Source organism: Anolis sagrei, chromosome 1 (genome assembly GCF_037176765.1).
Source record: "Anolis sagrei isolate rAnoSag1 chromosome 1, rAnoSag1.mat, whole genome shotgun sequence".
In the NCBI taxonomy this organism is placed as follows: Eukaryota; Metazoa; Chordata; class Lepidosauria; order Squamata; family Dactyloidae; genus Anolis; species Anolis sagrei.
The window spans coordinates 188814756-188829624 of NC_090021.1; the positions used below are offsets into that span (position 1 = coordinate 188814756).

General features: G+C 39.3%; 1 protein-coding gene across 2 annotated transcripts in view; it reads left to right on the forward strand.

Moving 5' to 3' along the window:
* Positions 1-14869, forward strand: part of ZNF385B (zinc finger protein 385B) — a 265765-nt gene that overhangs the window by 33073 nt on the left and 217823 nt on the right. For both annotated transcript variants that reach the window (XM_060779896.2, XM_060779905.2), the window contains exon 2: positions 11125-11427. In XM_060779896.2, coding sequence (XP_060635879.2) covers positions 11127-11427 — 301 coding nt within the window. In that variant the 5' untranslated portion in view covers positions 11125-11126. The remainder of the gene's footprint in view (positions 1-11124; positions 11428-14869) is intronic.

A 14869-nucleotide genomic window follows, 5' to 3' on the forward strand; every position in this document is an offset into this window, starting at 1 on the left:
TACTCGGGGGCTATCTGCTACCTTCTGTTAAGATTAAGACCCTTAGCAGACAGAGGCACTTTGAGGCAAGGTGAAAAGATAACCAAATGAGTTTACTGAAACAAGATTAATAAAGGGTTAATTCCACCCGGACTATCACAGTATAACTTAAAACAATACATTACAAAGGGAGATCTTGCTGGTTGTAGGCATCTTTCAGGGGTCTTTGAAAGTCTCTTTTGCCTCAGGTGCAAAGTGATGGTTATAAACTGCCCTAATCTTTACTGTGAAGCTTAGGCTGGCCAAAAGTTTCTGTTGTCCTCTGGGTTGGTGGTATAAAATACTGCTAAATGCAGCAGCAGAAGGTGCTAAGAATGCCTGTTTTGGATTGCTAGGCCTAGGACTCCAGACAATATACAAGCTCTACTGTAGAAAGAAGAGGATTCCAGCAAAGGGTTCTGTGCAGAGAAAAGGAATAGACCAACTAAGACTGGCCCCTGAGGGGTGTTTAAGCTCCACCCAAAAACTAATACAGAGGAAGGTAACTACACTATTAGAAAAGCCTATAAACAGGAGGAACTGAAGCAAAGGAGGGGAAGGCAGAATCAAAACTTCACAAAAAACCAGAGCTGCACACAACCTACACATGCCCTAAAACTAACAGTCAAAGATATAAAGCTAAAGCTTTAAAAGGCAACCCAATATAAACCCTTTTTTCTGGTCCCAAAAGGGAGCACCAAATGAGCTTTCCATTTATGAAACCCTCCAGAATCAGAATTTCACCAGATGGAAAGGACACTTGAAGAGATGATTCCTTGGGTATCTGGGTCTCATGCTGTGTTTTAAAGCTTTGGTTAATGATAACAGGTATTTCAAAGGAGGCCAATATACTTTGGTTTAGTATAACTCTTGAAGCAGATTCAGATTCTTGTAGGAGGAGCAGTTGTATGCATAATAACCACCAGGTATACAAATAACATCACCAGTTGGTATCTGAAAAGCATTAGCAGTCACCTCTTAGCAGTTCCATATTACTAACCTTTTGGAAATAATGCCATTTGTTTACAAAAATATGTAAAGGTGGAGGGAGCAGACAGCACAGATACCTAAAATATACTGGAGTGTATCTTTGTTGAAGTATATGACTTCATGAACAAGAATAACAGATGCTTGTTTGCATGTCACAGTCCTTAGTTGGTTTGTGGGTAGTGTCGTGCTTCCCTCTCCTGCTGAAACACATGGGGGATATTGTCACTGTCAGAATTGCTGTAAGAAAAACACGGCCCTGCTTGTATTTTTGTTAGCGCTGTTGGATATGGTGTGCAAGGTGTTCTGCATATGCTCTTCACTGTGGTATCCCAGTGGAACTTGTCGCCCAGATGGTTCAGACCATATGTTTCAACAGAATTTAGCTATACTTCATGGGATTATGCATAGCCTCTCAGGAAATATGTATAACCTTTTCCCAGAACCAAAACCTGCACAGTAATCCTTCATAGCATTGCAGAATGATGGAAACAATTGCTTATAAGCAAATCAATGTGGAGTAGTGGTTAGAGCAGAGCTTTTCAGACTGTGTGTCATTACATGTTAGTGACATGTCAGCTGCAGTATGTAAATGTGTGGCGAGAATGTAACAAGAAACTTATGAATCTATGTGAAATAAGGAAGAATATATATATATAGTATCTCCTTACATTTTGTTATTACAATTTATATATGTGCCTACATCTCTTTTACGGGGTTGGTTTAACCTCTGGTTTGTTTGTTTTTTTTAGTGTCAGGAGCAACTTGAGAAACTGCAAGTCCCTTGTGGTGTGAGAGAATAGGTCATCTGCAAGGATGTTGCCCAGGGGATGTTTTACCATCCTTGTAGGAGGCTTCTGTCATGTCCCTGCATGAGAAGCTGGAGCTAACAGATGGGTGCTCACCCCCTGCCCAGATTTGAATCACCGATCTTTTGGTCACCAGTCCTAGCTGCACAATGGTTTAACCCATTGTGCCACTGAGGGCTCTTTACCTCTGGTTTGCTGGTAAAGCTGAATTACTGTGTCACAAAATGGGTGCCTCCCAAGTGAGTGTTGGAAACACTTGGGAGATTCAGATTCAGATCTCCATTGCAATATGTTGGATAATCTTGATCCAGATAGTCTTTTTCAATATTCTTGTGAGGTTCAATAAAGGAGAAGCAAGTTTGAATGTTGCCTTGAGCTCATTGGAGGTAAAATTGGTGATAGAGCTAAGAATCGGTGGAATAGTTATTGTCCATGTTAGCTGGGGATGGTAGGATTTATAGTCCAACAAATTATAGTTGGGGGAGATACCTTTCAGTGCTTCAAATGATACTGCAATATTCCAAGCAGTGCTATACCAATCTTTAATAAGTGCTTTTTGAAGACTTTTTACCTTGCGCTTCTCAGTAAGCGTTTCGATTTCTTTGGGTGAAGCTAGAAGGCACCTTGGTGAAAGGAACTGCAATATATCAGAACCTGGTCTCCTATTTGGAAAATAACAGAAAGGAAGACCTTTGGCAATAGACTTTAGAAAAGCAGATTTTGACAAACCCAGAGTGTCATTAAGCAAAGTACCATAGAAAGATTAAGCTATATGAAAAGAACCGTATGAATGCGGCTGGCAGCTTTTGAAAACTATTATGCCGAGAGCATAATCATGAGCTATAGCCATGCAAAATAGAAGAAAGAGAAGGGTGAGAATCATTTCAAATTGATGTGATTTGGGCAGGGCTCTTCTTAATGATCAGAAAATCATAGAAAAAGCAGTGTTAAAAGTGAGCTTGTTCATATAGGAGAAGTAAACGCAAAGGCAGAAAATTTATTTCAGCTACTATAAGATGATGTAAAGTCTCTTGTTAAAAGAGAAAGAAAAGCAATATTGGAGGACACACAAAAATAAGAGGAAGGGTCAGAAGTCACGACAAAGGATAATGCACCAATGAAGTATGTGCATAGTGAATTCAAGCTAACATAGGTTTTCTGTGGGTAGCCCAAAGAATGCTGAAGTTGTCACTTCTGCCCTTCCTACTGTTAATAGGCATAATATTTCCAAGTCTTGGGAATTAAACTGTACTGCTGCAGTCAGCAGCACTAAGAAGACCTCATGTGGAGAACACTGTTTTGTCTTAGGCACCACTGCTCAAGGAGAATCGTAATAAATGGGATGGAGCGAGGATATCAGAGTAAAACAAAGCTTTGGGGAAAGTAATGATAGCCTTAGGCATAAAACTCTGTGGAACATCTGAATGAGTTTGCCCTAGCATAAGAGACTGAAAAGGGAAAGGATGTTTGTTCATATTTGTCTCTAAGGAATCTATGGCAAACACGTTTAAGGAAAAAGCTGAGGAATGAAGAAACGTGCAGTGAGTTAGTAACTGATAAACACATTGTGGTACAGGCTTTGTGGGCCAGCCCCTATGTGGTGGATACACAAAACATTCAGAAACAATTTAAGAGTCCATTCAGGAACTATTAGCCCCCCTAAAAGCAGTTTTGCCCCACATTAAAATTTACTTCAGTCTCCAAATTTCTAGATTTTCAGTAATTTACACTTTCATTTTTGCATTTAGAAATACAATTTAGGCATCCTAAAAAGGGGGACAGGCAAAGTTGTGGATGGAGGCCCAAGAATGTCCAGCTCCACAGTGAAGCCCATGTAAGTGAAGAAAAGGTGACAAAACGAATGACAGAAGGATGTTTACTTCCCCTAGGACAGTGACGGCAACCTTTTGAGCTTGGTGTGTCAAAATTCACCAAAAAACTTGGGTGGGGTGTAACTTTGAGAAAAAACCCCCATAATTTCGCAATATTTATAGTTTAAATAACAAAAATGTATAATTATAGCATATGACTGTATTTAATAACCAAAAACTAATTATTTAACTTACCTGATTAGTGACCTCTTTTTCATCTGTCAGTTGGTATCGTTTGTTGGTCTTGATATTATTTAACTTGTGTGGGGTGCCGTGAACTCGGATAAGTTGGGGGGGGGGGGGGAGGGAGAATTACTTACCAACCTGCCTATTAGTGACTTTTTGGTTGCTTAATTTCATTGGCTAAATCTTCAATTGAAAGTTGGTATTTTGTACACTTCAAGCCCAAGCTTGCACTACTAACTTCATCTGTCAAACTGTTTCTTTTGTTGGTTTTGATATTAACACTGAGAATAAGGTCTCACAAAAGTACATAGAGGGAAAATTGTGAGTAAAGCAAGATGGTGTTCCTTGTGTAAATTAAGATGGCTGCTGCTGTTTCTAATGGTGGGAAACAGCACCCATAGCACAGGCCCTCGCCTCTCCTAGCCTCCCCCTCACTTATATCAGTAATGATGGTCAATTAGAAATCCACAACACCCCAGAACAATAGATTGGATGATGGTTGCTGTGGTTATGTGGTTGCTGGTAATGGCAATCATAGGGCCCCCAGAGATGCATCCCCTGTGGCATTCCACTGCTTCTTTCTTCGCTGGCCGGAAGTGAGGTCAAAGAGTCCCTAACGGCCTAACAGGAAGTCCCAGAACTTTGGCCTGCAGACCTCCGGCACAGAGTGTCCACACTACACTACCGCAAATGTTTCATCCTCGGCTTCTGCATGTGGCCGTGCAGGAGCTGAGGATGAAACGTCCTTCTTGGCATGCGCCCCCATTCTTCTCAGCATGGGGCCACATGCAGCTGCGTGTCATCAAAAATGGCTTCATGTGTCAGTTCTGACATACGTGTCATAGGTTCGCCATCACAGCCTTAGGATGTCAACCATCTGTTCACAAGGAGTCCTGTGACCCTGTTTCTGAATGGATAGCATCCATAACCTCTATTTGAAGGATCTCCTGTGACTAATTGTTTGTTGGTGGACCAGGTTTATATTTTTACTGGGACCTGGTTGCTTTACTTCTTTATAGACTTGTTCAGCCATTGAGATCAGATGTTAGGATCCTTCTAATATGACCTTATGCTCCTAAAATTTGCCTAGTATCCCTTCAAAATTGTGGAATAGTTTTCAGTCCAAAATTTACCCACCTGTCATCTTTTTCAAGGTGCAATATTGCATTTTAAATTGTGAGTATTATGCTTCATATATTTTTATGATTTCTTATTGTTGTACTCTGTTTTGAAATCTTCACAGATAATTTCTAAATAAATAAATAGATTCACTTAGATATAAAAATAATGTAAAGATTTTTTGTGCATGGAAATATTGTTTAATTTATTCCTTTGTACTTTTCAGGAAATGATTGTCATTAAATAACCAAGGAGATCTTTAAATATGTATATAGTATTTGAGGGCAAAGGATTAGATGCCCCAGCTATAAAATTCTGTAATCACTGAATGTTTGACCCAAGACCTGTTATTAGTGTGGATGACCAAAGTTGTTGGCCCCTTTATCCTTATGAATTAAACGTTACTTGGTAATAGAGATGGACAGGTACTTAATCTGATTAGCTGTAATGTTATATCATGCCTTCCAGCGACTTATAGCACCGGAGGATCCTTAATGGAAAGAACTGCTGCTTGGGCATCACATAGCTTCTAAGAAGAAATTGCATGGTGGAGATTGACACTGGCAATACATGTTCACGTTAACTGGACTGTCTCTGTATTTTTCAGCAGTCATCAGATATGTGAGAGTTTCTCAACATTTACCTTAGTTGTTCACTTACTGATGTTGGATCTTCAGGAAAGCATCTTCCACCTCAGATAAAAAAATACATTTGAAATCTCAAAAAGGAGAGCTTTGGAGATTAGCACCACAGACAGAACTGCTGGTTGGAAGGAGTACAAGAAAGAAAGTAACATTATCACAACAGTAGTCAGATTGCATGTGAGGAAGTAATACCAAAGGGGACCTAGAAGACCAGATCTGGTGAATCGGGGATCCAACTTTATTTAGAAAAAGAAACACATTTTCTGTCTCTTACCCTGACAGATCAAAATGTCAACAGAATGGGAATTCTAAGGAATTACCTCCTAATTTAGGATACACAAGTAACAGGAATGTAAGCTTTTTTGGGTTATCACATGCAAAGCCATTTTTGTTCTTCTTTCACTACATGAAGTGTGACAGTGGAACTGTGTGAAGGGGAATGAAGACGGGACATTAAAAAGTCTCAAACAGACTCTATCTGTGAATTCTTATAACTGCAAATGACATGGTAAATATTTCAATCTAACTTACCATTTTCCACACATAACACTATTAATCATGCATTAAGTTAGCAAACAGCAGCAATATTTTGACTTGTGCAGCCCCTTCTCCACATATTTAGTGCATAGTTGATTTAAACTGTAGTATTATCACCAGGGTTAGCAATCCTGTGCTCCATATTGCGTTTGTGCCTTATGGAGTCACTCCCACGAAAAATATGTTGACTTTTTAAAAAATGGTCACTATTAGATGCCTCAAAAAGTAGATATTCTGATTTCAAAGATCCATGCCTTGCTCCTTCTTTCCCCAGCCCTGCCCAAGAGATTTTAAAATCAAAATTGGATGGTTGGTGGAAAGTCCATAAGGGTCTGAATGTTAGTGGCTGGAGTTTGCCTATCTACTATACAAGTATAATGGTATGTCTGCTCAGAATTTCAGTTCTTATCCACCAAAATAGGACCAAGTAATTCAAGTTTAAAACTCTTCTTCACTAGGTTAGCTGGAACACTTTCTCTGTCAGTGGCGGAATATCATATGTGAACTTTGTAGACAAAGGGTGGAATTCATATGCAATTATGAATAACACTGGTTTTCCAATCATTTGTCCTGATTTTCAGTGACCCAAAGAATCTGGGCATTGTTACTTTTTGAGAGTATTGAGATTTCATTCAAATATTTTAGTCTTTGTGATCAGGAAATCATTATACATCAATGGCCATATGTACTTATAATTCTCCATACAATGCTGCTTCTAGTCCTTGTTACAATAAATGATTTAATAACTCGTTAACATCAGTTCTGAACTGGTTCAGATACATTCTATGACATATTGACATCAATTTTATATCTTCAGTATAATACTTACAAAATTGAATATAATAAAAAAACTAACTCAAAGAGAACTGCATTTTTAAACATTTACAACTGCCGTAGCCTTTCAAGTTGTCGGACACATTTGCCCACTGATAAGACATCGTGACTTGCACGGCAAGAACAGAAAATGCAAGTTTAGCTCATTTCGGGTATTTTTATTTCTGGTTCTTCCAGCTAAGAACAGCAAATATAATAGAATATTAAATTTATAAATCAATGGTGTGGTCAAATTTAGAATACTATGTACAATTCCTGTTACTCCATTTCAAAAGTGATATCATAAATTTGTTAAAGGCATAGATTACAACTAGAAATGTCAAGGGCATGAAATGCTTTTCTTTGAGAGAGTGCTGAAGAATCTGGGATGGTGAAACTGGCAAAGGGACTTTGTGGTGTGGAAAGTCGCTGATGGATGGAAACAGCAGATCGAATACTACGCTCTATAGAGAATTACTCCAAGGGATTTGAGACACCCAAAGAGGTTTTCTGTGACTATGCTGAGTGGTGAGAAGAAAAAAATCAATTCTTCATGCAGTTTGCTTCCACACTATATATTTTTAACAGTTGTTGTGTGCCTTCAAGTCATTTCTGACTTCTGGCTATCCTAAGGTGATCTCATCCCAGGAGTTTCTTGGCAGAATTTGTTCAAAGGGAATTTACCTTTGCCTTCCTCTAAAGATGATAGTGTGTGACCTGCACAAGGTCATCCAGTAGGTTTCCATGGCCAAGTGGGGATTCAATTCCTGGTCTCTCACGCCCCTTCTGCACTTCCATATAATACAGATTATCAAAGCAGATAATCTGGATTTTATATGATAGTTTAGAAGAAACCCCAGTGTCCTAGTAGAGCACTCAAACCACTATACCACATTGGCACTCATTATTTTAGTACTATTCATAAATTGCTTTCCTAGGGTAAGTGGGAGACTACAATAAAATAGAGGTACAGCAAAACCACTTAATTTACTACTGAGTCGAGCTATTGCCTTCCTGCCTGTGTCAGTTTTCTTCAGCTTATCTGTTTGGATTGTGTGTTGAAAAAAAAAGTCAAGTGCTATTTACTTACCTCCTTACTATACTGCTTTTCCCCAAAGACAGAACTTAATGTGGCTTTGAATATAAATGAAAACACTATATTGCCTAAACTCAATCAATGTTCAGATCAAAGAGCAACTATATAAAGAAGTGATCACATTAAAATTAAGCACTAAATTTTAAAAAGGTTTAAAAGTGTTTAAGTATTTAACAGAAGTTACAGAAAATCAATTGAAATAAACTTCTGCAACTACCATTTAATGACCAAAGCCTAAAGGCAAAGGTAAAGGTTTCTCCTGACATTAAGTCCAGTCATGTCCGACTCCGAGTGATGGTGCTCATCTCCATTTCTAAGCTGAAGAGCCGTAGACACCTCCAAGGTCATGTGGCCGGCATGACTGCATGGAGCACCGTTAGCTGCCCTCCTGAGCGGTACCTATTGATCTACTCACATTTGCATGTGTTCGAACTACTAGGTTGGCAGAAGCTGGGGCTATCAGCAGTAGCTCACACCTCTCCCTGGATTTGAACCTGCAGCCTTTCACTTAGCAAGCTTAGCAGCTCAGCGGTTTAACACACTGCACCACCACAGTAAAAATGAATTTTCCTGCTGGCAGGTGAGAGCAGAGAAGTGGCCAAACTATCCTGCCTTGGAAATTTCACAGCCTGGAATCTACCACAGAGAAAGAAGTCTAAGGGGCCTTCCACACAGCCATGTAACCCAGAATATCAAGCCAAAAAATCCCTACAATATCTGCTTTGAACTGTGTTATCTGAGTCCACACTGCCATATATCTCAGTTCAAAACAGATAATGTGGGATTTTATTCAGCTGTGTGGAAGGGGCCTCTGATGTTTTCACCAAATGTTCCTGTGAAGACAGTAAAAGTCTGTCTTTTTCAAATTTCAGAATTTAGACTAGTGCATAGAAGGAGATTATGGCGTTTCGTATGGTCTAGACCCAGACCATATAGGCCTTTATAATTCTTAGGGTACTTCAGTTTCATGGAACAAATGTCCAGGAGACAAAACAATGTGGGATGGGTATGATTGGGAATGTGAGAAAATAACGGCTGTTGTTTTTCTGCATAAGAACTAATATCTAGGGTGGTTCTGCGGCATAGAAATCAATTCCAGTAGGCTCTTGTGGATATAATTAATATCCAAGGCTAAAAATAAGTGCAAAGTAGTCATTACAATAATTTTATTTAATGACAGAAAAGTGCTAAAGGTCAAGTTGTATTTTATGAGAAAAGTTTTTTTTTTCCTTTCAACAACTTCTGTTTAGTTAGGAGGGGAATCTATTCTAATTTTAAGCTCTAGAACAAATGAATATTTTGAATATTTGGTCAGCTTCCTTTTGCACTTTCTTTAAATGTTATATCACTTGCATTTTTTTGATTGCGGCTTCATTTCTGATTGTCAGGGGTTCACTTATTAATAGGCAGCCATCTCAGGCAGTGCATAAGTGATGTTACAAGAGACAACCAACATAATGTGCCTACCTGTAATACAGCCAGCTGTCATTTAACAATACGATAAAAATATTCAGTATCTTTATCAGGTGCATTCCCTTCATTTACTCCTAAGGATGATTTTACTTGTTTTGCATTTTGTCTTTTGGGATGAATTATATCAAATTGTGAATTGCATTAAAATAGCACAACTTTTCCATAATAATAGTAAATAATACTTGGAGGGCTTTCGGTATAGTAGCTGCATATGTGCAGTTATTATGAAAAATGCTATAGTGGCATGCTCTGGGGATACAGCTTTAAAAACTAATTTACTTAATAAGCAGAAGAATGGTATAACATTTCACGGAATATATTGTTGAATTACCTTTGGGCTAGTCCTTTTGTGTTCTGTACTATGCTGTCTGTTTCTTTGTTCGCTCTGTAAAAGGTTGATCCATCAGTTTTGAGATAGTTTTTTGAGTATTTTTCCACCTGGATAGTAGGAGTGAAAAATCTAGATTGGAATATGCACAAGTCAAGAGAGATATTATTTTTTTGAACATGAACCTCTCCCCCTGGTGCTGCTTTTTTAGTTAAATAAGAATTCATTAATACTTCACACTCTCCAACACCAGCCCCTGGTGGTGCAATGGAGCGGGGTGAGCTCCTAACTGTCAGCTTCAGCTTCTCATGCGGGGACATGAGAGAAGCCTTCCACAGGATGGTAAAACATCTGGGCATTCCCTGGGCATCCTTGCAGACAACCAATTCTCTCACACCAGAAGTGACTTGTTGTTTCTCAAGTCGTACACATAAAAAAACCCTCCAACATTAGAAAGATTGGAATCATGTGACCAAGAAATACCAGGCAAAAGTTATTATAGTCAGCCCTCCAATTTGCTGAGGATAGAGGCACTGGAACCCAGTGAAAGTGAAAAACTGACTAAAGAAATAGCTTTTCTTTTTACTCTGAGAGAACACATCACTAGAAATGTCTGTCTTCCAGCATGACTGTATGGTTGACTTTCACTGGAAGCTGTCTACAAAATTACATTGGATGACCTAAAATATCTAGAGTTGTTTTATCTCTAGAAATCTTTAGTTTTTATCACTTTCATGAGGTCTTGTGCCCCTAACTCCAGTGAATGTGGTGAGCTGAAGGAGGAGAAACACTTATGCTAGTTGCCTTCAATATATTGCTGATTATCTTAGGCAGCTCCCCACAAAATAAAGAGGAAAGCAAAAGGCAGTAATAAATAAATTGGAAACCCTTGTGAAAGTCTGTGTTTACAGAGGTGAGGGTGGGGACAATTCCTTCTGTAAGCGTTGGGACACAGTAATGAGGAATGTTGAGTGCAAGAGATGTGTGCTCTCAGTTTTTATTCACCATTAAATTGTGGTCTGTGTCACAGCTATATATTTCTGCATGAACAGCAGCTTCTGCAAAACTCTGGGCAATACAGCTTGTACTATTTTTGTATTTTATGATTTGTTAAATTGCATCTTTTGATGCACGTAAAGTAATAGGTGCATGAAGGAGAATGCTGACTTCAATGCACTTGTTTATTTGGTTTTTGACCTCGGTATACTTTCTGAGTCACCTCTTTTCCTTTTCCGTTTCATAGGTATGAAGCACCCCGTGAGTTCTGACCACATCTTTAGAGATGGAATTATGAATCCAGCAATATTTTTGCGGAGCCTTGAAGAAAAAGGACTGAGGCATGATAGGCCAGACTATCAATCAAGTAAAGAGAAAAAGAAGATATTATTTTCTTTTTGTGATGTGTGCAATATCCAGTTGAACTCAGCAGCTCAAGCTCAGGTTCATTACAATGGAAAGTCTCACCTGAAAAGAATAAAGCAGCTGAACAATGGAAAGCTACCCACAAACACAGCCACTGGCACTTTGTTTGCAAGCAACAGCACAGGTACATTTTTAAACGTACCTTTTATGGGTAGATTTTAATGGGTGGGAAAGAGTGGGAGAAAGAGATCCTAGGTCTGATATCACTAGGCCTGACAAGGCCAGTAACATTTTGATTGGTCTCAGAAGAAAAAGGTATTATGCTTTCTGTCTTGTGTTTCACCGTCCCATCAAAACTCTTGACTTATGGAAACATAGTATGGGTTGCAAAGTGAATGGCACTACTAATATTACCCTTGTAGGACAATTGAACACTCTCCTCTCCCACCTCTCATAGTTCAGAATTTGATTAATCCTGCTTCCAGTGGAGCAAAAAAAAAAAGTAACATTTAAATAGAGACCAAGGCCTTGTGTTCCTTGTTTTGCTGATACTTATGATTGCTGATACCATGGAAGGCTCACATTCTATATTCCACTTCCATTATAATGATCCTGTCCTGGTAAACATGATGCATTGGATTGGGAATAACCTGAGTGTCTCTTCACCTCAATTTCCCCATCTTGTTCATTACTTCACCAAAGCTTTGCTTGTTTCTTAAACCATGGTTCAAACCATCAGTGACATAATACCTGGGAAACTGTGATTGGGGTGCTTTCTACAAACCGATAAATCAGAATAAGAACTGATCTGTAGAGACACTTTAAACCACAGTTCCCAGTTTGGACATCACTGGAAAATGGTCATAGAAACTGGTGCACGCTGGGCATACAAGGGAAGGGATAAAGAAGAGTATGTACAGATGAGTGACTTATAAACAGTCCCGAACACTATGATGGAGATCACTACAATCATCATGGTCATTTGGGTCAGAGGTCCAAATATTCCTCCCTCAGAGTTTTTGACAATGCAATAATTCACTATGGATACCACCCTCTCCACACACAGAGAGATAATACTGGAAATTACATAATCCCTTAGGCTCCTGAAATGATGTCATCTGCATAAAACTCTGTCTTGGAACTGTTGCTATATTTGTGTTGGGAGTTATTTCACTCCAGAGCTGTCTTCTTATCATTCCATTTTAACTATTACTCAGGAAGGAAACTGCCAGGTACTGTCTTTAGGGCCTGTCGCATTGTTTCTAAATCATCTTCAGGTGAAAGGACTTCCTCCTGATTTCTTATTTTTTGAACAGCTTGGAAAATATTTCATTTACGACAACTGGGACAGTTACATGGATATGCTTGTAAGCTTCTTAAGGAGCCTACTCTAACCTTTCTTCAGGCAATATTTTATCTGTTTGGATCTTTTCAAATATAAATTCAAATATGGTACTGAATATTTAAGTTGAATGTCAACTTAAGGCCAGTTTTACACTTTTATGAAATCAGACAGGTGGCATTGAAATGCTGATCACACAAAAGCATTTTGTGATAATTTTAATTGTTATTTTTTCTTGATTTAGCATGAATACAATTTTCATCTGCATGTTATAACATTCTCTCTTAATCATCGCATTTCTCTATAGCTCTTGCTCTTCATTAAACTCTCTTTATTTCTTCATATATTCTCTATCTGTCTCTGGTACCTTCACACTTCTTCTGAGCCCACTCTTTCCCCTCCCACTACCACTACCACCACCACTACTACTATTCCTCCCTCCTCCTCCTCCTCCTTCCCTCCTCTTCTTCTTACTCTACCTTTTTCCTTCATCTACTATTTCTCCCTCTCCCTCCTCCTCTTCTTCCTCTTCTGTTTTCTTCTTAAGTTTGGCAGTATCAGAACACAGGGATTTAATTCTACAATTCAAGACAAATACAGGTGATGTCTACCCAGCTGTAATCAACTGGAAAAATGGATGGCAAGCCATCCATACACCTCTGAATCTAGAAAGGAGAACAGCAACATAGCTGCAAAAGTGATACAGATATTCTCCCATCTCTTTCTTGATTAAGAGCTGTCTCCCAAATGCATGAGGGTACAAAATGTATATAAAAATAAGTATCATTTGAGTGGCCAGAATCATATGGTTCATTTGTATTCTATTCTATTTATTTATTTATTTACAGCTTTTATATTCCGCCCTTCTCACCCCGCAGGGGACTGAGGGCGGATTACAGTGTACACATATATGGCAAACATTCAATGCCAATTTTGACATACAACATATACAGACATAGACAGAGGCTATTTAACTTTTTCTGGCCGCCAGGGGAACTGTCGCTTTCATCGTCCATCTGCGACACTGATGAAGTACTTCCGTATTCCCCGCATGCCTTTTGCTGGAGTGCTTGCTGGAGTCTTTTTTTATGGCCTCATAAATTAGTTAATTTAGCCTGCCCACACTTTTAAGGTGGTACCTAATTTTCTTACTTGACAGATGCAATTGTCTTTCGGGTTGCAAAGGTTGACAACAGGTTACACAATTGGTTGGAAACCCACTCCAACCCGGATTGGCTTCGAACTCATGACCTTTTGGTCAGAGTGATCTTAATGCAGCTGACACTCAGCCAGCTGCACCACAATCCCGGTGCTAGTCTCATAAATGCATATATTGATGATTTAGTTTAGATATAGAGATATTATTTCTTATTTGCTAGGTTGGTTTTTATCTTATCATTTGTTTGTGAATATTGTGGCATGATCAGTAGTGATAGGGTTTTCTTTAAATCTTTAAGACTCATTGAGGCCTTGTCTATATTCGCTGTTTAATTTGGGGTTAATCTGCAGCATTATACTATAGACAGGTCCAGGATTGACTGCGATGGCAGCCATGTGCATTGGGACAAATGCTAACTAGGCAGAGACCATATTGAACCCACCGGGCCATTCCCTGGTCCTCTGTGTTTTCAGCACTCCTCCTTGTTGACCATGAAATGCCCTGTGAGCACTTGGGCATCACAGTCATATCTGCTGAGGTCAGAATGGGGTACTTATACCATCAGCAAGGAGGTGGTGAAGTGATTTCCCCTTCTTCTTGTTGAACATGTGGATGCCCCATTCTGACCACAACAGACATGGCCAACAAGGAGTGGTGGCGGCACCATGCAGACAAAATATGATCAGTGCAGGAAAAGGGAGATGGTAGCAGCGGACAGTGGATTAAGCTAAACGGGATCAGATCCAGCTGTTCAAATTATCAAAAGCCCAAGGATACTTCAGAGTTCCCCACACATTCCAGAATGTCCACAACTTTGCTTAGTTTAGGCATGGACGAACCTTGGCCCTCCAGGTATTTTGGACTTCCAACTCCCAGAAATCCCAGCCAGCTTACTGGCTGTTAGGAATTGTGGGACATAAAGTCCAAAACTCCTGGAGGACCAAAGTTTGCCCATGCCTGGTTTAGAGGGAAATTGGGCTAAGTGCTGAAAAGTCCAGATACTTACAGGAAGTTACCACGTGTCATCAAGCCTGCTAGCTCTGGGTGAATATGGGTTTTTTTTCTTTCTTCATGCTCTTCATGTTAGGCTTAAACTGAAGTTTCTATCTTCCTGTAGCTCTGCAT